At 47.9% G+C, this 23,843-nt stretch overlaps 1 protein-coding gene across 3 annotated transcripts in view; it reads left to right on the forward strand.

Moving 5' to 3' along the window:
• PIP4K2B (phosphatidylinositol-5-phosphate 4-kinase type 2 beta) overlaps window positions 1-23,843 on the forward strand; it is a 37,001-nt gene that overhangs the window by 5,381 nt on the left and 7,777 nt on the right. For all 3 annotated transcript variants that reach the window (XM_030922752.1, XM_010379336.2, XM_030922751.1), the window contains exons 2-7: window positions 9,968-10,065; window positions 12,513-12,609; window positions 16,819-16,971; window positions 17,883-18,029; window positions 19,039-19,077; window positions 19,613-19,726. In XM_030922752.1, the coding sequence (XP_030778612.1) occupies window positions 9,968-10,065; window positions 12,513-12,609; window positions 16,819-16,971; window positions 17,883-18,029; window positions 19,039-19,077; window positions 19,613-19,726 (648 nt within the window). The remainder of the gene's footprint in view (window positions 1-9,967; window positions 10,066-12,512; window positions 12,610-16,818; window positions 16,972-17,882; window positions 18,030-19,038; window positions 19,078-19,612; window positions 19,727-23,843) is intronic.

Genomic DNA, 23,843 nt, shown 5'->3' on the forward strand with positions numbered 1-23,843 from the left:
CCAGGCTAATTTTTGTATTTTTAGTAGAGATGGGGTTTTGCCATGTTGGCCAGACTGGTCTCGAACTCCTGGCCTCAAGCAGTCCCCCTGCCTCGGCCTCCCAAAGTGGTGGGATTACAGGCATGAGCCACTGCACCTGACCTGCCTTTTTCATTTTTCTTATGGTATCTTTTGAAGTTCAAGTTTTTAACTTTAATAAAGTCCAATTTATCTGTTTTTTTGTTGTGTGTGCTTTTGGTGTTATATCTAAGAAGACGTTGCCTAACCCAAGGTCATGAAGATTTTCTCCTTTGTTTTATTCTCAAATTTCTGGCCTCAAGTAGTCCTCCCAACTAGAGTTTTAGCTCTTTCTTTTTTTTTTTTTTTTTTTTAATTTTATTGTGGTCAGAACATTTAACATAGATCTACTCTCTTAACAAAATTTTAAGTGTACAATTATGTTATCGATGACCATGGGAGCAGTGTCATAGCGCAGCTCTCTATCTAGAGCACATTCATCTCGCTTGACTGAAACTTTATGCCTACTGATTAACTCCGCATTTCCCCATGTCCCCAGCCCCTGGCAACCACCATTCCACTCTTTGTTTCTGTGAATTTGACTATTTTGAAACCTGATATAAGGAGAATCATGCAATATATGTCTTTCTGTGACTAGCTGATCTCACTTAGCATAATGTCCTCAAGGTTCGTCCATGTTGCATATTGCAGAATTTCCTTCTTTTATTAAGGCTGAATAGTATTCTGTTGTATATGTATACCACATTTTCTTTATCGTCTGCTGATGGATTTGTTTTCACATCTTAGTTCTTGTGAATAGTGCTGGAGTATATATAGTTTTAGCTTTTACATTTAAGTCTGTAATCCATTTTTGAGTTCACTTTTGGGTATGGTGTGAGGGACAGATTTATTCTTTTTTTTTTTTTTTTTTTTTTGAGACGGAGTCTCGCTCTGTCACCCAGGCTGGAGTGCAGTGGCGCGATCTCCACTCACTGCAAGCTCCGCCTCCCGGGTTCATGCCATTCTCCTGCCTCAGCCTCCCGTGTAGCTGGGACTACAGGTGCCCGCCACCGCGCCCGGCTAATTTTTGTATTTTTTTAGTAGAGACGGGGTTTCACCATGTCAGCCAGGATGGTCTTGATCTCCTGACCTCATGATCCGCCCGTCTCGGCCTCCCAAAGTGCTGGGATTACAGGCATGAGCTACCGCGCCCGGCTAGATTCATTCTTTAGTCTGCTCAATTTCACTCCTACATTCCACCCCAGTTCTGTTCTGTCCATACATTTTCTTTCTTTCTTTTTTTTTTTTTTTTTGAGCCAGAGTCTCGCACTCTCGCCCAGGCTGAAGTGCAGTGGCACAATCACGGCTCAGTGAAGCCTCTACCTCCCCAGGCTCAGGTGATTCTCCTGCCTTAGCCACCCGAGTAGCTGGGACTACAGGCACATGCCACCACACCTGACTAATTTTTGTAGTTTTTGAAGAGTCGGGGTTTTGCCATGTTGCCCAGGCTGGTGGCTGGTCTTGAACTCCTGGGCTTAAGTGATTTGCCTGCTTCGGTCTTCCAAAGTGCTAGGATTACAGGCATGAGCCACTGACCTCCTTTACCTGTCTTTTTCTCTTGCCCTACTGCTTTAAAAATCTTAAGAGGGGCCTGGCGTGGTGGCGCATGCCTGTAATCCTAGCACTTTGGGAGGCCAAGGCAGGCAGATCACTTGAGGTCAGGAGTTCAAGACCAGCCTTGCCAACATGGTGAAAGCCTGTCTCTACTAAAACTACAGAAATTAGCCGGGCATGGTGGCGCATGTCTGTAATCTCAGCTACTCGGGAGGCTGAGCCAGGAAAATTGCTTGAACCCGGGAGACGGAGGTTGCAGTGAGCCAAGATTGCGCCATTGCACTCCAGCCTGGGTGATGAGCAAAAGTCCATCTCAAAAAAAAAAAAAAAAATTCTTCGGAGAAGGCAGGAAGCAGTGGCTTACGCCTGTGATCCCACCACTTTGGGGGGCCAAGTAGGGTGGATCACTTGAGGTCAGGAGTTTGACACCAGCCTGGCCAACATGGCAAAACCCTGTCTCTACTAAAAATACAAAAATTTGCCAGGTGTGGTGGCGTGCGCCTGTAATCCCAGCTACCCAGGAGGCTGAGGCAGGATAATGGCTTGAACCCAGGAGACGGAGGTTGCAGTGAGCAGAGATTGTGCCATTGCACTCCAGCCTGGACAACAGAGCAAGACTCCGTTTCAAAAAAAAATCTTTAGAGAACATTCCTGCTCAGGCCTTTGAATGAAGTTTCTTTTAGCAGGCCTTCCCACTTCACAGGGAACAGTGGGACTCAAATAGCGGGAGAAGAAGAAAGCAAGATGTGGAAAGGAGGAGTAAACACAGGTAGATTTATTGGCTCCTGTGGCCCTCTCTTCTTCTCTGGAGTCGCAGTTCTTGCTTTGGACCTCCTCGGGCCTGTGAGTGTATTTCTAGCATGTCATGTTTTCTGATAGTGGCAGGTAAGAAGTGATTGCTGGTGGTGGCCAGCCCACTGCTAAACTGACAGCAGAGGAATGGAACACGTCAGGAAACCTGCATGCCTAGTCCAGGCCTCCTGGGTAATAATTCCTATGAAGGTCACACAGGGAAGTGGAGGCTTCTGGACACAGAAGTTCACCAGACTAGAACTAGCTGCTGAATTTTCATCTCCATGTTGCATATTGCAGAATTTTCTCCTTTTTTTAAAGGCTGAATAGTATTCTGTTATATATGTACAACAGAATCATATCTGGCACTTTGGGAGACTGAGGTGGGTGGATTGCTTGAGTTCAGGGCTTTGAAACCAGCCTGGGCAACATGGTGAAACCTTGTCACTACTAGAAATACAAAAAATTAGCTGGGTATGGTGGCACACCTATAGTCCCATCTACTTGGGAGGCTGAGATAGGAGAATCACCTGATCTCAGGAAGTTGAGGCTGCAGTGAGCTGACATGGCACCACTGCCCTCCTGTCTGTCTTATGGAAGTGAGATGCTGTCTCAATCAGTCAGTCAATCAATCAATAAAGGAATTTTCATCTCCAGTAGATCAGCATAAAGTGAACTCATTGCTCTTTTTTTTTTTTTTTGAGACGGAGTCTCGCTCTGTCGCCCAGGCTGGAGTGCAGTGGCCGGATCTCAGCTCACTGCAAGCTCCGCCTCCCGGGTTCACGCCATTCTCCTGCCTCGGCCTCCCAAGTAGCTGGGATTACAGGCGCCCGCCACCTCGCCCGGCTAGTTTTTTGTATTTTTTAGTAGAGACGGGGTTTTACCATGTTAGCCAGGATGGTCTCGATCTCCTGACCTCGTGATCCGCCCGTCTCGGCCTCCCAAAGTGCTGGGAGCTCTTTTTTTTTTTTTTTTTTAAGACAGAGTCTCGCTCTGTTGCCTAGGCTGGAATGCAGTGGTGCGAACTCAACTCATTGCAAGCTCCGCCTCATAGGTTCACGCCATTCTCCTACCTCAGCCTCTCCAGTAGCTGGGACTACAGGCGCCCGCCATCACGCCTGGCTAATTTTTTTGGTATTTTTTATAGTAGAGATGGGGTTTCACTGTGTTAGCCATGATGGTCTCTATCTCCTGACCTCATGATCCGCCTGCTTCGGCCTCCCAAAGTGCTGGGATTACAGGCATGAGCCACTGCACCTGGCCAACTCATTGCTCTTGAATTGTTTCTCACTGAGCTTGATTAGCCCTCTCATCATTTATGCTGATGGCTCATGGAATTAATCATGTGGATATTCCAAAAACCACTTAAGTGACCTGAGATACAACAGACTTACCCTTCCTATTAAGTTGTATTTAGCATGGTATTCGAATGAGTTGGCATTCCACAAGTGCACTTCTCCTGGAGGGGAAGGAGTCTGGCCCAGTGTGCTAATGATAGAAAAGGAAAGGCACATCCTTCTAAAACATTGCTTTAGGAGCTTCTGTGCTTCAAAACCTTTGGTATTACACTCCTTTTATTTACCAGATAAAGTTTATTCTTCTCTCCCTGGCATTTAAGACTCTCTACAGTCTGATCATAGCTTCAGTAGCTCACCTTAACCTAGCCCATCCTCCAGACCATGCGCCTTATGGCACAGGCATACCAGTCTTGCTGTTTTCTTTTCTTCCTTTATCCCACTGTTAGCCATCCTTCAGTCCTCAACTCCCTCCTTTCTCCTATCCACACATTCCTCCAAACAACTACTATGTGCCAGTCATTGTGCAGGGGACACACAAATGGGTAAGATAGAGTCTCTTCCTTCAAGGGACTCACAGACTAGTTGAGAAACCAGACATGTAGACAAGTAATTACTTAAGTACATGTAATATTTAGAACATAAAGATACACAGAGGCGGAAGTAGGTAATTCAACCTGGGTGAGACAAAAAAGCTCTCCCAGAGGAAGTGTCATTTAGCCAGCTCTTGGATGAACCTCTTAGCTTTGTTCCTTCTTCTGTTCCTACTGCCTGTTTTATTGTCTGTCACCTGAACTATTGTAATGGCCCCATAAATGGTCTTGCTGCTTTTTTCCTTTCCCTTTTCCAATCTGTACTTTATTTTTATCCCAGAATTACCTTTCGGTATCACTCATCTGATTGTGTGACTTCCCAGACTTAAACCAGAGAGTGTCCCATTGCCTTTATAGTCAAGTCCAAATTTATCATATTGTGGACAAACTTAAGTTCAAACCCAGACTCTGCCCCTTATTACTAGTATGCTTTGGAGCAATAATTTTTTTTCACTGAGCTTTTCATATCCTGTAAAGTGGGCATCACACTTTCCTTGCAGTGGTATTAGGATAGAGACAAGGAAGGGAAAATTCTACCTTAGGCAAGGTAGCCAGCCATAGGAAGGATTACACAGCACAGCATAAAGAGCCCAGGTTTTGGCACCAGACAGGCCTGGGATCAAATCCTGACTGCACATACTGTCTGTGTGACTTTCAGAAAGGTGCCCTTTTCTCTGAACTTCTTTTGCATAGTCAAATTAGTAATACTTTACGTGACTGTTAAGTATTACAAGTAATACCTTAGAATAGAATATATATGATTTATGTGTGATGTATAATGATATAAAGCACTGGCCACTTACAGGCATTCAATAAATAGAAGCATCTATTCTATTTATTATACAATAATAAATATTAATACAATATTTGTATAATATTTATTAATGTGCTAGACTGATGACCTGTCTTTCTGTATTACCTCCCTCTACTCATTATTTCTGTCCTATGATGCTGCCTTCTATCCCCGGAACCGTCCCTGCAGACGCACTCACCATTTCTAAAATGGGCAGTGTACTTTCACAGCTCAGGCTTGATTCTGACTTCCTACGGCCTGGGATTTCCTTCCTTTCATTTTTGGGAGAACTTCCATCCTAGGCTTTACTCAAGTGTGTTTCTCTGTAGCTTCCTCTAGCAACCATCCCCCTCTCCCATGCAGAATCAATACTTACTTTTTTTTTTTTTTTGAGACAGAGTCTTGTTCTGTCACCCAGGCTGGAGTGCAGTGGCACAATCTCACCTCACTTCAACCTCTGCCTCCCGGATTCAAGCAATCCTGCCTCACCTTCCTGAGTAGCTGGGACTACAGACACATGCCACCATGCCCGACTAATTTTTATATTTTTAGTAGAGACTGGGTTTTACCATATTGGCCAGGCTGGGCTTGAACTCCTGGCCTCAGGTAATCCACCTGCTTTGGCCTCCCAAAGTGCTGGGATTGTAGGCATGAGCCACCACGCCCAGCTCTGGAGATGTCTTTTTGTTTTTGTATCCCCAGCTCCTAGCATATAGTAAGGGCCTTTATACACTGAGTAGAAGTAAATTGAATAGAAATTTGGCAGTCTGGCTGGGTGAGGTAGCTCACGCCTGTAATCCCAGCCCTTTAGGAGACCAAAGCAGGTGGATCACCGGAGGTTGTGAGTTCAAGCCTGACCAACATGGAGAAACCCCATCTCTACTAAAAATACAAAATTAGCCGGGCGTGGTGGTGGCACATGCCTTGTAATCCTAGCTACTCAGGAGGCTGAGGCAGGAGAGTTGATTGAATGTGGGAGGTGGAGGTTGCAGTGAACGTGCCACTGCACTCTAGCCTGGGCAACAAGAGCAAAGCTCTATCTCAAAAAAAAAAAAAAAAAAAAAAAAAAAAAGGCCGGGTGCAGTGGCTCACGCCTGTAATCCCAGCACTTTGGGAGGCCAAGACGGGCGGATCACGAGGTCAGGAGATCAAGACCATCCTGGCTAACACGGTGAAACCCCGTCTCTACTAAAAAATACAAAAAACTAGCCGGGCGAGGTGGCGGGCACCTGTAGTCCCAGCTACTCAGGAGGCTGAGGCAGGAGAATGGCGTAAACCCGGGAGGCGGAGCTTGCAGTGAGCTGAGATCCGACCACTGCACTCCAGCCTGGGCAACAGAGCGAGACTCCGTCTCAAAAAAAAAAAAAATTGGCAGTCTGAGCCAGATTAGGAAAGACCTTGAATGCCAGGCTAAGCAGTTAAAACTTTACCCTGAGGTTGATGATGAGCCATGGAAGATTTCTAAGCAGGAGTGTAACATGATCTTGTAGATTCTTCCAATGTCAAGTGCTCTTGGTGCAATACCAGGAGAGGCATTAGGTGCCTTATTTCTGGCCTGATGTATGAGGACTGGGAGCCTGACCCTCTGACCATGCTAGCCTCATCCTTCTCTGAGCCTCTGCTGTTCTTGATGTCTGTAACCCTGGATTCTCACTTAATTGTATACTGCTTTGACTTTGAGTTGTGTCAGGGGATTTTCTCATATCCCTGATGAGATTATAAGCCTCCTGTTTCTTTTGCGTGTACAATACTTTCTCCCCTTGTGTTTTCCTTCGCCCACACACTCACCTAACAGAATGAAGCACGTAGTAGATATTTCAATAGGAACTGTTCAACTGAAATGGAATAGAACTCTGGGATATAAAATTTCACACAACTAAAATAATAATAATATGGCTAATCCCTACAGTGAATCATCTACATGTGGCCTAGTAGAAATGAGGGGTAAGTCTCCCCTAGTTGAGATATGGATTATGCACCAATATTAGCTGAGTTAAAAATTTCCTAGGCTGAGCCAGGCACGGTGGCTTGCGTCTGTCATCCCAGCACTTTGGGAGGCTGAGGTGGGCGGATCACGAGGTCAGGAGTTCGAGACCAGCCTGACTGACATGGTGAAACCCCGTCTCTACTAAAAAGACAAAAATTAGCAGGGTGTGGTGACATGTGCCTGTAATCCCAGCTACTCAGGAGACTGAGGCAGGAGAATCACTTTAACCCACGAGGCAGAGGTTGCAGTGAACCGAGATTCTGTCACTGCACTCCAGCCTGGGCAACAGAGTGAGACTCGGTCTCAAAAAAAAATAAAATAAAATTCCTAGACTGGGCACAGTGGCTCATGCTTGTAATCCCAGCACTTTGGGAGGCCAAGGCAGGTGGATTACTTGAGGTCAGGGATTCGAGACCAGGCTAGCTAACATGTCTCTACTAAAAATACAAAAGTTAGCCAGGCATGGTGGCGCCTGCTTGTAATCCCAGTTGCTTGGGAGGCTGAGGCAGGAGGATCGCTTGAGCCCTTGTGGCAGAGGTTGCGGTGAATCAAGATCACACCTCTGCACTGCAGTCTGGGCAACAGAGTGAGACTCTGTCTCGGAAGGAAAAAAAAAGAACATTTCCTGCTATTGGGATATATAATCAAGAATAGAGATGAAGTGAGAACAAGACTTAGAGAATTAATAAATAGAACATTCCTGAATAGTTCCTGTTAGAATAACTTATCTTGGCTAAGAGGCAATTGATTCCTCTCAAGCTAGTGTTTTAGTCTCTTTTAGTTCCCCCAGTGTCATGTCCTGGCCTTGGCAGCAAGTCTGGATCTTAGACTAACCCAGAATCAATTTGTAGCAGGCACTTTAACTTTTTGCTCTACAAGCATACTCTCTGAGCCAATGGGATGTTCTTCTATCATGGAGGTATGAGCCAGAAAAGGCAGAACTGCATAAGAGCCTTGAACTTTTTTTTTTTTTTTTTTTTTTTTTTTTGAGATGGAGTCTCGCTCTGTCGCCCAGGCTGGAGTGCAGTGGCACAATCTCGGCTCCCTGCAAGCTCCGCCTCCTGGGTTCACGCCATTCTCCTGCCTCAGCCTCCCGAGTAGCTGGGACTACAGGCGCCCGTCACCACACCCGGCTAATTTTTTGTATTTTTAGTAGAGACGGGGTTTTGCCATGTTAGCCAGGATTGTCTCGATCTCCTGACCTCATGATCCACCCACCTCGACCTCCCAAAGTGTTGGGATTACAGGCGTGAGCCACCGCACTCAGCCGAGCACTGAACTCTTTGTCTCTGTTTTCCCTTTAAGTCTCAGAGCCAGGCTTGGTATGCCAGGAAAAAGGAAATGGGCAGCCACCACGAATTGTTTCTGTTGGCAGAAAAACAAGGAAGTGGAATGGTTTCCTCTAGGCACAGATTTAACAATCACATTCTCTTGTGAGCACCCCCTGGAATGGGAACTGGCATGACTCTGGGATTTTTTTGGCTATTGAGAGGATTTAGCCAATGAAGGGTATCACAGAGCTGGATACTGGAAATTTAAAAATCAACTTTATTAAGGAATAATTTATGTATAATAAGCGTGAGTATTTTAAGTATATAATTTGATGAATTTCAGCAAATATGTATACTCATGTAACCATCACCCCAAACAACATATAAAACATTTCTGTCACTGTAGAATCATACTTTTCATGTCCCTTTACACTCAGCAACCCCCGCCCCCTGGCCAGGCAACTCATCTCATTTCTTTCATTATGGATACCTGTTGTAGAATTTCATATAAATGGGATCATACAGGATACACTCTTGTGTCTATGCCAGTTTTTGCCAGCAGTTTACTGAGTCTCTGCTCCACTGTCAACTTATAAACTACCCCGCCCCCAGCACCCCTCTCCAAACGCATGCATTCCTATGGCTTCCTTCATTTCTCCTTGAGTAAATTGGGTTTTTTCCCAACTCTAGGAAGGTATGGTTCCCTAGCCCAGTTACTGCATTAACTTGAACTTCCTCCATTCTCTGACATTTCTAAATAAAAAACGTTTGGAACATAAAAGGGGCAGCCAATTAAATGCCATTTCCCCCATTTATGCTCCTGGAGGAGTTCTAGTGACTCTAGGTTATCCCCTCACTGCCACCTGGGGCCTCATTGAGATAATAGGATTTGCAAGGAAAGTGTCTGGGAGACACAAGGCTGTGCCCCTCCCCCCAGTCCATTAAGTCGGGACTAAGGTTTCCTCTGTAAATCCTGAATGCATTAGTGGCAACTGGGTTGAGGGTCAAATGTCAGATACTTTGCTGTGATGGGAGAGGACATCTGTGGTTAATTAGACCACTAATTGGCTAAACTCGATGTGGGGAAGGGCAGGACCTGCCCTCATCTCTGCACCAATGGAAAGCCAGCTGTCTGTCCAGGATCCAGCTCCCTGAAGGGATGAAAGACAGAAGGTTTGTTTGCAGTAGAGGAAAGGCATCCTGCCCCATCTCCCCCAGTTTAGTGTATGGCAGGACTTGACATCAGGAACTGGCCTTGCTTTATTTTATTTTCTCTTTTGAGACACGATCTCACTCTTGCCCAGGCTAGAGCGCAGTGCAGTGGTGCAATCATAGCTCACTGCAGCCTCAAACTCCTGGCCTCAAGCAATCCTCCCACCTCAGCCTCCTGAGTAGCTAGGACAATAGGTGTACACCACTATGCCTGGCTAATGTGTTTAATTTTTTTTTTATTTTGAGACAGAGTCTCACTCTTGTTGCCCATCGACGTGCTTTTGTTTCAAAAAAACAAAGAGAGGGAAACTTGGACATGCTTTAAGCGAGATTGTGACATCCACATTGTAGTTTAGTGTCTCCGAGGCAGGTGGCCTCCTGGCTGAGAGCCTTACGTTCTCCTTGCTTTTCAGATCAATGAGCTGAGCAATGTTCCTGTTCCTGTCATGCTAATGCCAGATGACTTCAAAGCCTACAGCAAGATCAAGGTGGACAATCATCTCTTCAATAAGTAAGTCGTCTACCGAGTGGACTCAGGTTTGTGGCAGTCCTTTCCCTCAAGTCAGAGGCTTCTGAAGCCTCGTGCATGGCGGGAGGACCTGGCAGGGTATGACAGCAGCACCTGGATCTCAGAGCTGACAAACTGGCCAGGAAAATGTATTCGCTATGTGCTTCTCATCCTAGTATTGTCATCTCATTTCTTTATCGGCCTACCTCTGGTGTCCCTTGGGGCACGTGGCTGGGCCTAGGGTGATTCATCTAGAGCCAGCTCAGGTGGAAGTGAGCTGCTCTGGAGCTGAGGTATCCAGTGTGAGGCTGTAGCAGTGGCCCCATCTTGATCTTAGTCTGAGGCAGGAGGTTGCCAGGCATGTTCCTGGCCTGGGATACCACCAGGCTCTTTTCTGTTTGGCTGGTGTATGAGCCACAGGCGGAGCATGGGGCTTGAGGGCATACTACCCAGAGTAGCACTTCCCATTTTTGTGTGTTGTTACTTCTTGGATTAGCACCAGTGTCTGAAGGTTGCTCAGATATTGTTGGAAACACTAGCGGCCGCCTCACCTGGCACAGTTTTGGGCCTGCTTTAAGCCCTTTGGGGCCTGGATTTTCCATCCTTCTGTGAACCACCCCAGGACTATTTGCTGCTCACACTTTCTCCTTTCTGCATGTGAATCCTGGTTCTATTCTTCATTGTCTCACAGTCCCCACCACCTCACTAGCTGGGTTCTGTCACCCCACCATTCCCAGACTGTTAGTCCAGAGGAGAAGATTGACTTGAGAACGTCCCTTAGTGACCTCCCTCTGCCATAGTAAGTAATACCATCTTGTTCTAGAAGCCATCTGTCTCCATAGCTGCCACTTGTTAAATGGCCACCTAAGGAGGGAGAGGCAGCCCTCAACTCAACAGGCCAGAAAGAAGGTTGTTCTGACCCAGAGGTCAGGGCTCTGGAAGTGGGCATTGCACTACTACCCACTTCAGGGTCCATGGCCTCTGGTAAGGTGCTACCTCCTTGATATCTTGGCCTGAAGCAGAGAACCCAATCTCTTATTTTCTTCTATTTTATTCCTTCTGTCCTTCCAACAACTGTGTATGTGTTTTTGTTGTTGTTGTTTTTGAGACAGAGTTTTGCTCTTGTTGCCCAGGCTGGAGTGCAGTGGCGTGATCTCGGCTCACTACAACCTCTGCCTCCTGGGTTCAAGTGATTCTCTTGCCTCAGGCTCCCGAGTAGCTGGAATTACAGGCACCCGCCACCACGCCCGGCTAATTTTTTTGTATTTTTAGTAGAGATGGGGTTTCACCATGTTGGCCAGGCTGGTCTCAAACTCCTGACCTCAATCAGGGTGATCCATCTGCCTCGGCCTCCTAAAGTGCTGGGATTACAGGCATGAGCCACTGTGCCCAGCCCTGTATGTGCTGTGCTATTTATTAGATTCTAGTATTGTTTACTAGAAGATGGGGTAGATAAGGCAGAGAGGCCACTTCCTTTCCAAGAAGGCATTCCTTTTGATTTCCTTAAAGCCTGTCATCCTGGAGTAGTCAGAGGGACATATTTCTGAAAAGGGGTCCCTAAACAGGATAGCTGTTGTAAAGATGGAGGATTGGTAGGAGTCATCATTTCAAGGTGATGTTCTGTCCTCCTGGGAGTCTGTATTGATGAGGGAGTGGGAGGGTAGAGATTGGTGCCAGCAGCCAGCAGACAGGGCTCTGTGGTCCCACTCAATTGACTGAGGACCTCTTTAACTCAGGCACTCTTTTCCTGTGTCCCAGTGGAAGCCCAGGGCAGGGCTTCCTGTATGTAACCATCTTCAGGATGCTTCCACAGGAGTATGGCCAGAGGAGAGGGGCCTTCTGATGAGAGAGGTTTTTCCTTGTAGCATTCAGGCTGATTTCACCTCACAGCAGATGCTCACATGCAGCTTCCCACTGTAGTGAGCACAGTGCTTATGAGGTGGAGCCTCCACTCAGGCTCATGGCCCAGTGGGTGAGAGTTTTTTTCTTTAATGTATGTTTTATTGAAGGGCAGCAAACACATAGAAAAGTGCACAAATCCCAGATATACTGCTGGATTAATTTTACAAAGTGAACACAAGATGTAAAGGTTTTAAACTTTTACATGCTCAGAATCACCTGGAGTGTTTGTTTCTCGACTCAACTCCAGAATTTCTAAGAGCCTAGAAACCTACGTGTTAAGTATGGCAGATGTTCAGATCCAGGCGATCTGTGGACCACACTTTGAGGAGTTCTGAAGTCAGAATATAGATGAGGCTGGGTGTGCTGGCTCATGCCTGTAATCCCAGCACTTTGGGAGGCTGAGGTGGGAGGATCGCTTGAAACCAGGAGTTCGAGACCAGTCTGGGCAACATAGCAAGACTCTGTCTCTATTACAAAAAATAATAATAATAATAGAATTAAGATGAGCAAGGGGCAGTTCACAAAGACATGTCTCTGCTTTTCCCTAGGGAGAACCTGCCCAGCCGCTTTAAGTTTAAGGAGTATTGCCCCATGGTGTTCCGAAACCTTCGGGAGAGGTTTGGGATTGATGATCAGGATTACCAGGTACGGAGGCTCCTGGCAACATCAGAGTATTAGGGAATGGAATGGGGTCAGGAAGCCACAGGACACGTAGATAATCAAAACGTGTTGGCTGTTTTTGTGCTGTGTCTCTGTGTCATTCCTTGCTCCAGCCCAGGCGGTCTCTCCCCCAGCACTCGGGGGCCCCTTGGAGGGCGAGGGCCTTAGACATGCTTCTGAGGATGCTGCACACACTCAGGTTCCTCTCCCTTGGAGGGAGAGCAGCAGGAGGGAGAGGGGTCTGCGGAAGCGCCTTCGTTTTAGTCTGACATTCCCAGTCTAGGCTGAAGAACCCTTCTCATTCGTAGTTTCGCTTCAAAGACAGAATTGGGTGGGACATGGTGGCTCATGCCTGTAATCCCAGCACTTTGGGAGGTCAAGGCAGGTAGGTCACCTGAGGTCAAGAGTTTGAGACCAGCCTGGCCAACATGATGAAACCCTGTCACTACTAAAAAATACAAAATTAGACGGGCGTGGTGATATGCACCTGTAGTCCCAGCTACTTGGAAGGCTGAGGCAGGAGAATCGCTTGAACCTGGGAGGTGGAGGTTGCAGCGAGCCGAGATCATGCCATTGCACTCCAGCCTGGGCGACAAAAGTGAAACTCGGTCTCAAAAGAAAAAGAGAATTGTTGTCAGTGAGAGATGAGGCCTCTTAAAGCAGATAAAACAGATTAGAAAAGGAAGACTTCAAGGGTAGTGAACCTCTTGCCAGGTATGAGTGTCACCTCCTAAACTTATGCCCTATCCTGGTGGTGGGAGGGAGGGTTGGCCTGCTAGGGCAACTGCCCCCTTCAGGGGGTGACAGTGTTGTAGAGGCCATTGACCTCTTGGGAGGAATCAATCCCAGTGTCGGGGACATTAGAATCTGACTCATAGTCCATGGTTTCTGTCACTTCTCCTCTTAGCGTGTCTCCTTGGATCTTCTTCCCTGGCAGACAGCCTTGTGGTGAAGGTGGGCGAATTTTCTACTTCACCTTTATAGCTGTAAGAAATGTAACTGACTTTGGCCGGGCACAGTGGCTCACGCCTGTAATCCCAGCACTTTGGGAGGCCGAGGCAGGCGGATCACGAGGTCAGGATATCAAGACCATCCTGGCTAACATGGTGAAACCCTGTCTCTACTGAAAATACCAAAAAATAAGCTGGGCGTGGTGGCGGACACCTGTAGTCCCAGCTACTCGGGAGGCTGAGGCAGAAGAATGGCGTGAACCCAGGAGGTGGAGCTTGTAGTGAGCCGAGATTGCGCCACTGCACTCCAGTCTGGGTGACAGAGCAAGACTCTGCCTCAAAAAAAAAAAAAAGAAATGTAGCTGACTTCTGTTTTTTTTTTTTTTTTTTTTTTTTTTTTTTGTGATGGAGTTTTACTCTTGTCGCCCAAACTGGAATGGAATGGCACGATCTTGGCTAACTGCAACCTCCGCCTCCTGGGTCCAAGCAATTTTTCTGCCTCAGCCTGCCAAGTAGGTGGGATTATAGGTGCCCGCCACCACGCCTGGCTAATTTTTTGCATTTTTTTTTTTTTTTTTTTAGTAGAGATGGGGTTTCACTATGTTGGCCAGGCTAGTCTCGAACTCCTGACTTCATGATCTGCCCGCCTCAGCCTCCCAAAGTGCTGAGATTACAGGCGTGAGCCACCATGCCTGGCCTGAAATATAGCTGACTTTCATTCATCTATGGGGAAAACTCTTTTCCCCATAGCACAGTGAAACCTAGAATGGATGCCCCTTTTCTAACACTGTAGTTCTTCCCACCCCACGCCTTTCACAGAGTAGTTCACAGCAGCAGAATGGACCTTGGGTTAGAGTCTCCTCCCCTCTCTCCTCCTCTCTGGAGGGCCTGCATGCAAAGAAAAGTATCTTGAAGAAGAGGGTTTGTGAGAGGAGGAGGAGATGCCTGGGGCTTGAATGCCCAGGAATGCCCACACCTGAGAGGTACTGGGAGGTTCCTACAGCCCCCTGTTAGGATTGAACCCTGAACTCAATCATGACTTGACTGGGGATGGAGGTTTTCTGGAAACTTCTTGCCACTGTTGCAACCCCAAGTTGCTCAGACATCTTCCCTCCATTGTTCCTTGGTGAGGGGTTCCAAGTGAGGGGTTCCTTCGCCTCCCCTGGGCTAACCACATCCTCTCAGTGTCTGCATTTTGCTGCTAATAGCCTTGTGGGTGCATGCCCATGCTCAAGACTGAAATGAGGGCAGGGAGGATGGTGCTCAGGGAGGGGACCCTATATTCTTGGACTGCCAGCCACTTAGAGAGTCAAGAGATGCTGCCTCTACCTCCCAACTAGGCTTGCAGCCTATAAGTCTTATGGTAGAAAGGCCAGGCTGGGAGGAAGAGGCACTCAGTCACAGAGTCTACTCAACATTTCTGTAACGGGAACACTCTATTTTTTGGGGTGCTACCTTAGCACCTTTGCTGAGGAACTCCCCGAGCTGCCTATCACCTCTGACTTTAGTTTTCCCCATGAAGGTGGTCCTCACTCCTCTGCCAGGGTTTTCTGAGGAGGTATTAGGGGAGAGTAAAGAGCAGGATCCTGATCAGCCAGGCATGGTGGTGCATGCCTATAGTCCCAGCTTCTCAGGAGGCCAAGGCTGAAGGATCCCTTGAGCCCAGGAGTTCAAGGCTGCAGTGAGCTATGATTGTACCACTACACTCCAGTTTGGGTGACAGCAAAACACCATCTTTTTAAAAAAAAAAAAAAAGGGGCTGGGCGTGGTAGCTCACACCTGTAATCCTAGCACTTTGGGAGGCTGAGGAAGGATTGCTTGAGTTCAGGAGTTCTAGACCAGCCTGGGCAACATGGCAAAACCCCATCTCTACAAAAACTACAAAAATAAGCCAGGCGGCCGGGCGCGGTAACTCAAGCCTGTAATCCCAGCACTTTGGGAGGCCAAGACGGGCGGATCACGAGGTCAGGAGATCGAGACCATCCTGGCTAACCCGGTGAAACCCCATCTCTACTAAAAAATACAAAAAACTAGCCAGGTGACATGGCGGACACCTGTAATCCCAGCTACTCGGGAGGCTGAGGCAGGAGAATGGCGTAAACCCGGTAGGCAGAGCTTGCAGTGAGCTGAGATCCAGCCACTGCACTCCAGCCTGGGCAACAGAGTGAGACTCCATCTCAAAAAAAAAAAAAAAAAAAAAGCCAGGCATGGTGGTGCACACCTGTAGTCCCAGCTACTTGGTAGGCTGAGGCGGGAGGATCACTTGAGCCCAGGAGATAGAGGATGCAGTGAGCTGAGATCTCACCACTGTACTCCAGCTTGGGTGACAGAGTGAGATTCTGTCTCTACAAAAACGATAATAATAACAGGATCCTCATTAAGAGATGGGGAAAGGACTTGGAGAGGAGACATTTCTGTGATATGATCCCCATGTATGTTTTCTTGGGAACAGGGACATTTGGGATCTCCCCTCAGCCTTGCCTCCCTATCCCTTTGGTTGACTCACACCTTCCCACACCCTCCCTCTTAAGGCTTCTACTGTTCTCTGATCCTAATGGGAATAGGGCCTTGAGGAGGAGCAAGGATACAACCAGGAAAGCTCCCCAAAACTGCCTCCCAGCCCTGCATAGACAAGCAGGAGGTTGAGGCAAGGGGAAAGGTGTCAGGCTCGGAGATGAGGATCAGCTGTCTGCTTTGGGGAAGGTTTTTCAGCATTAGGGTAGATCCACGGACAAGAGACCAATGGGCATTGCTTCTTTGTGCTAGACCCCTTGAAGACAGTATTTCCCAAGCTTCATCTTTGCCACCCCCGAGAGACTGGGAGAATCAGCTCAGTTTGTGTCTTTGTGTTCCCGATGAGGAGATGCAGGGGTAGAGATGCTAAATGTCTCACCCAAGGTCGTAGTGTGTGTGAGAGTCCAGATTAGACTCAGCCCCCTCCATCAGAGGCAGAATTTTAGTAGGATAGCTCTCTGGGATCAGGATGGAAACCTTCACAGTCAGTCCTCTTCCCATCCTAGACTGGGATGAAGGGCATGTGGTAAGGAGCAATTCTTGTCACTTTGGAGGAAGACTTAGGGAGGGGTGTGAACACTCTGTGAGAAAAGGGGCGGGTAAACTCCCATCTGGGAGTCCCTCTGTCTCCGTGTTGTTGGCACTCAAGCAGTCCAGCCCCTGAGGGAAGACTCAGTGAAAGAATTCTGTTCCCCTGGCAAGCCCAGCCTGCTTTTGTTTCGATTATCAGAATTCAGTGACGCGCAGCGCCCCCATCAACAGTGACAGCCAGGGCCGGTGTGGCACGCGTTTCCTCACCACCTACGACCGGCGCTTTGTCATCAAGACTGTGTCCAGTGAGGACGTGGCGGAGATGCACAACATCTTAAAGAAATACCACCAGGTATGGTGAGTCCCAAGCCTGGGCTGCAGAGGATGGGTTGGAAGAGGGAGAAGAGAGCCCCGGGGGAGCTTCTTAGGGAGGGGTTGGTCCTCTCTGGTAATGGCAGCTGCTTCTGATCACCAAGCAGTGGGACTCTTCTGCAACCGTGTTTCTGTGAGCTGAAATGCCTAATTTAAAAAGGGAAGAAGGAGCCGTGAAGGCTCATTACTAACTGAGCCCCAGCTGGAAACTGTTCACGCTCTGGCACCCGTTTCTTCTGAAAGAGGGCCCCTCGGCTCGGCAGGCTTGTTTCTTTTCCTGTCCTATCTCTCCACTCATCTGGAACCTGTCCATGAGGAAGGCAGGGAGTCCCGTGGCACCATCTGTGTGTCTGTCCTCAGCCTGCTTGGGTCTTCATTTCTGGGGCACCTGAGAAGGGCTGAAGGGAACTTCTGGTGTTTCGGGAGTTATGGCAGAAACCCTGGGGCATGGCGTGGGTAAGAGCTTTGGATATGGAGCCGTTCTCTTCTCCCAGATGGCTGGATCCCTGGCGGGCCTTGTCTCTTCCCTGTGGCTTTCCCATATCAGGCTGGCAGAAGAGATGCAAGGTGTGGATCAGGGATTTTCCTGTGGTAGAATCCTATTTTAAACAAAATCTTAGGTGAGATACTAATAATATGAACCCACAGGGACTCTGAGCCACCTGCTCAGATCGCCTTTCTCTCTGTCATGCCAACAGGAGGCTGGAGATGGCTGTTGCCTGTTTTAAGCCTGAGAAACCCCTATTGCTTCATAGAACCCAGCTGGAGAACTACTGGTCTAGAGGCTGGAATTCCAGGGGGCCAGGGAGCATTTTAGTCTGGGGTGAGCCCTATCCATCCCTGGCACTGCCTGTTCCTTAGTCTTTTCTCTCTTCTTCCTTTCCATTCTAGTTCATAGTGGAGTGTCATGGCAACACCCTTTTGCCACAGTTCCTGGGCATGTACCGCCTGACCGTGGATGGTGTGGAAACCTACATGGTGGTTACCAGGAACGTGTTCAGCCATCGGCTCACTGTACATCGCAAGTATGACCTCAAGGTAAAGGGCTCTGTGTTTGCTGGAGCTGTGCCTCCCTGCTGTCTGAGCTTCAGAGGGGCCACTACTCCAACTTCCATGTAATTGGGAAGGCTGGAAGCCTATGTGTTGGCATGGACAGGGAACTCTGGAGTGGATATGCCTGATTCTTGTGGACCAAAGGCTGTTTGAAGTCCAGATGACAGTAACAGGAGATTATTTAAGCCTTAAATGTGCCATATTTATGCAGCAGTTGATGTTCCTGTCTGTGGAATGTGCACAGCGAGGGAGGCTGTGCTGACGCACGCACTTTAGCATCCATCAGGCCCCCATGGACTGCCAGCACAAGTGCATCTCTAGATGCTGAGAAGGACACACTTGTGGCTGTGAACTAGGGTGCTCCGTGTTCTTGAACCTGGCTTCTGACTTCTGTTAACTTATGCCGGCATCCCTTTCGTCTGTGCTGCAGCTGCGCTGGTTTCCTCTGCGTTCCTGCAGTGCCTGTGCTCCTCTTCCCAGGATTTCACACCTGCTGTCTGGAATAGTCTCCTCTCTGTCCACCTCCTCCTTCCCCAACCTAATTGCTTCCTCCTTACCCTTCTGAGCTCAGCCCAAATACTATTTCCAGGAAGTAGGTAGGCCCTGGCCACTGTCCCTCTGCAGGCCAGGCCCCTGTGGTGTGTGCTTTCAGAGTGTACTGTCTCCTCCCTGTACCACTGAGCACCATGGTAGTGAATGAGCTAATGACCGTGGAACCACTGCTGAATATCTGTCTCCCCTGTTAGAAGGAAAGTGGCTTAAAGGCAGGGACTGAGCTTCTCCAGTGCAGTCCTGTTTGCTGAGCACATAACAAGTATATTGCACGTAGAGCTCTATAAGTGGGCTTGACACAGTAAATGAACAAGGTGCTGCCTCCTGGCCCCTCTAGGACTCTAATCAGCCTACTTGAGTTCACCTGCTGGCTCTCCCATATTTGCTCATGCAGTCGACTTTGCCTCAGCTGGACTTCCCCTGATGGCTCTTCTCCTTTCAGGGTTCTACGGTTGCCAGAGAAGCGAGCGACAAGGAGAAGGTATGATGGTGCTGAGCAGGAATGGAAGGGTTGCTCAGAGTCAGAAACAACTCCTGTCAGCCATCCTGTCCCTCGCCCACCCCAGCCCCTAGCCGAGCTCCCAGACATACCATCTGTCAACATGAAATGCCCTGTGTCACGAATCACCTGCCTGTCCTTAACGCTAGGCCTAAACCTTGGTCTGTGGTCTTTTACCTCTGCCCTCACTAGGTTCTTCATAGTCCTGCTGGGATGGCAGACATTTCCATCTCATAGTCTAGCCTGAGTCAGTTACTGGCTGCCTGAGCCCTGAACTGGTCCATGCCATGCTCAAGAGGAAAGAATCCTTTAGTCGTTCCTCATCTTTCATGTATTTGCCCTCCCTGCCTGCCCAAAGCTGGGGACTGGAGGCTCCTGCACTGTTGATTTAACAGGTTGAGTGTTAGTACACTGAAAACCTTTCCGCTTTCTGTACAGTTGCTCCCAGCAGAACAGTTGGGTGTCCCTGGGGTGAATGAATCAGGCTTACCCAGCCTAACTGCTGTTGCTCATCTAGGCCAAGGACTTGCCAACATTCAAAGACAATGACTTCCTCAATGAAGGGCAGAAGCTGCACGTGGGAGAGGAGAGTAAAAAGAACTTCCTGGAGAAACTGAAGCGGGATGTTGAGGTACTTACTAACCTTCATTTTCACTTGCAGGGCTCCTTCTTACCTAGGGTAGGAGCCTCTTAAACCTTAAGAAGAATGGAATTCACTACTTTCCAGGAGTATAGACAAAAGGAAGGGTGGTGATTTGAGCAGTGTGGGCACTTATGGGCACCTAAAGCAAGTGCAAATGATCATTCCACCTGATGGAGCATAGTTGGCGCCAGTAGTACCTTTGTAATTTAGTTTAGAATGCTTTTCCCTTTTCACTAATTCATTCCAACACCGTTTCCAAACTCCCTTCTGCTGTTGTCCCTACAATGGAGAGGGCATCTGGCCATCAGAGCTGTAGGAACCCAGCTCTTAAGATCCTGTAACCCCAACATTTTGGGAGGCTGAGGTGGGAGGATCACTTTAGCTCAGCAATTCAGTACCAGCCTAGACAACATAGCAAGACCTCATCTCTACTAAAAATTAAAACATTGGCGGGGCACGGTGGCTCAAGCCTGTAATCCTAGCACTTTGGGAGGCCGAGACGGGTGGATCACGAGGTCAGGAGATCGAGACCATCCTGGCTAACACGGTGAAACCCCGTCTCTACTAAACAAATACAAAAAATCTAGCCGGGCAATGTGGTGGGCACCTGTAGTCCCAGTTACTCAGGAGATTGAGGCAGGAGAATGGTGTAAACCTGGGAGGCGGAGCTTGCAGTGAGCTGAGATCTGGCCACTGCACTCCAGCCTGGGCGACAGAGCGAGACTCCGTCTCAAAAAAAAAAAAAAAAAATTAAAACATTTAGCCAGGGGCAGGGACACACACCTGTAGTCCCAGCTACTTGGGAGGCTGAGGTGAAAGGATTGAGCCCGGGAGATGAGGCTGCAGTGAGCTGTGGTCTCACCACTACACTCCAGCCTGGGCAACAGAGTGAGACATTGTCTCAAAACAAAAACCAAAAAAGTTGGCTAAGCATGGCTGCTCATGCTTGTAATCCCAGCACCTTGGAAGGATGAGGTGGGAGGATCACTGGAACCTAGCAGATCAAGGCAGCATGAACCATGATCGTGCCACTGCACTCCAGCCTGGGTGACAGAGCAAGACTCTGTTTCAAAAAACAAAAATCCACCAGCCAGGTTCTTCTCTGGCTCTAGCTCTGATTCTCCACTTATCCAGCAAACTTCTGTTTGTAGTCCGGGGAGGACAGGTGCTCAATAGGGAGAATGTTACCTGGACCACTTGATAACTCAGTGTCTTCTCTTTTGATAAATTGAGAGGCTGCTCGTTAAAACCAAACCCTACAAACAAACTTGGGAAAAAAAAGTTTTTTGTTTTTTTTTTTATTGTGGTAAAATACATATATTAATGGGTGTATTTTTTGGGGTGGGGGAGGAGATTTTCACTCTGTCCCCATGCTGGAGTGAAGTGGCATGATCTCGGCTCACTGCAACCTCCACCTCCTGGGTTCAAGTGATTCTCCTGCCTCAGCCTCCCAAGTAGCTGGGACTATAGGTGCGTGTTAGCCATTTTGAAGTATGAGTGGCATGAAGTATGAGTGGCATGAAGTACATTCACATGATTATGCAACCAGCACTACCATTCATCTCTGAACTTTTATATTCCCCAGCTGAAACGCTATACCCATTGAACACTAATTCCCAATTCCCCCTCCCTAACCCCTGGCAATCAGTATTCTATTTTCTGCCCCTGTGAAGTTGACTACTCTAAGAATTTCACATAAGAGGAAGCAAACAGGCCAGGCGCGGTGGCTCACGCCTGTAATCCCAGCACTTTGGGAGTCCAAGGCGGGCGGATCACGAGGTCAGGAGATCGAGACCATCCTGGCTAACACGGTGAAACCCTGTATCTACTAAAAATACAAAAAGAAAATTAGCCAGGCGTGGTGGTGGGCACCTGTGGTCCCAGCTACTCTGGAGGCTGAGGCAGGAGAATGGCATGAACCCAGGAGATGGGGCTTGCAGTGAGCCAAGGTGTGCACCACTGCACTCCAGCCTGGGTGACAGAATGAGACCTCATCTCAAAACACACACACACACACACACACCCCTGATTAATATTCCATTGTTTGAATGTATTACATTTTGTTTATTCATCAGTTAATGGACCCTTGTTATATCAGTTGGGGTTCTCCAGAGAAACAAAACCTATAGAATGTTTTGTAAATCTCTTTATACCAAGAGATTTATTTTTTATTTTATTTATTTATTTATCTTTGAGACAGAGTCTTGCTGTGTTGCCCAGACTGGAGTGCAGTGGCACGATCTTGGCTCACTGCAAGCTCCACCTCACTGCAAGCTTCACGCCATTCTCCCACCTCAGCCTCCTGAGTAGCTGGGACTACAGGTGCCCACCACCACGCACAGCTAGTTTTTTTTGTATTTTTAGTAGAAACCGGGTTTCACCGTGTTAACCAGGATGATCTTGATCTCCTGACCTCGTGATCTGCCCTCCTTGGCCTCCCAAAGCGCTGGAATTACAGGCGTGAGCCACCATGCCTGGCCCCAAGAGATTTATTTTAAGGAATTGGTTCATGGGATTATGGAGACCAACGAGATCTGCAGTCAGCAAGCCGGAGGCCCAGGAGAGCTGGTGGTGTGGTTTTACTCTACAGGCCATCAAGCTGCCAGGCAGAAGAGGTTCCCTCTTCCTCACAGGAGGGTCACCCTTTTTCTTCAAGCCTTCTGCTGATTGGATGATGCCCCTCCAAACTGGGGAGGGCCATCTGCTTTACTCAGTCCACCAGTTCTATGCTCATTTCACCCAGAAACCCTCACAGATGCACTCAGAATAATGCTTGACCAAGTGTCTGGGCACTCAGGCCCGGTCCAGCTGGCATATACAATTAGCCGTCACGCTTAGGTTGCTTCCACCTTGTAGCTGTTGGGAATAATGCTACTGTGAACATGGGTGTCATAAACCTCGTATTGCTAGGAAGCATTTCCTTAGTCACCCCTAACTATGTTCTTTCTTTATTCTATCTTTCATCATCTGACATTATTTGTCCTGAGTCTTTCTCCTTCTCCTTTTCTACCTCCCCCTACTGTCGTTCTAAGAAGAATTTAATGCAGTTTACTCAGTGCATTTATTTTCAATGCATATTGCTTTATAAATGTTCTCAGGTGGGTGGAGGGCATGGTGCATGGACCCTCTTTTTCTTGGGACCCTGGCCCCTTCTCCCTGGGCCTTAAGAAGGCTTTGTGTAGAAGTGTTCAGAGTGGTGTCCCTCCCGCCCTTCCTCTTCCAAGGAGATCCTGCTGGGCTCCTATCTTTAGGGCTCCTTGTGCTTTAAGTTGTGTTCTGGGCCTGTGCATAGAGCCACTCTGCTTCCATGGTGATTCTCCTCCTAGTTCTCTGTTAGGGCCTAACACTGGTCAGTCTGGCAGTCTCCTAGTGACCACTGTGTGATGGTGGCTGCACTCCTGCCTCTTTATTAGCTAAACTGGAATGCCAGCTGGCCGTTTCCATCCTGTATCATTCCACACTTTGTCTGGAAATCCTAGATAAAAGACTTGAACCACCACCCTACTCACAGCACCCATTAAACAGATGAGAAAACTGAGGCTTGGCAAGGGGAGTCACATGATGCTAGGGGGAGGGCCCCAGAACTTTCTCCTGCACCACACAGCCTCTTTCGACCTTTGGGGAATGGGTTGAGAATATTGGTTGGTTCTGGCTGCCATTCTTGTGTGGTTTTGTGTTCCCTCTTCCTTTTTTTTTCTATTTTCACCTGGGCTAATAAAGAAGTCAATGACATTGTTTTTTCAGACTTTGTCTCTGAGGCCAGTTAGAAGTATATTTTACCTTGCAACCCAATGGATACATACAACTAAAACACTGTCTACCTTTATTTTCTATCTTGTATTCTGATATTTTTATTCTGTTTTATTATACCGTAGTCCCCCTTTATCAGCAGGGGACATGTTCCAAGATCCCCAGTGGACGCCTGAAGCCACAGATAGTACTGAGCCCTATATATACGGTGCATGAATTTTTTTCCTTTTTCACAATTTCACGGATAGAAGATTTGTTCTTACAGGAGATCTTAGCAACCTCAGCATGCAATTTATTTTCTTTTTAAGTCAAGAGCTTTCACCTTTTCACTTAAAGCTGGCCAGGTGCAGTGGCT

This window comes from Rhinopithecus roxellana, chromosome 19 (assembly GCF_007565055.1).
Source record: "Rhinopithecus roxellana isolate Shanxi Qingling chromosome 19, ASM756505v1, whole genome shotgun sequence".
NCBI lineage: Eukaryota > Metazoa > Chordata > Mammalia > Primates > Cercopithecidae > Rhinopithecus > Rhinopithecus roxellana.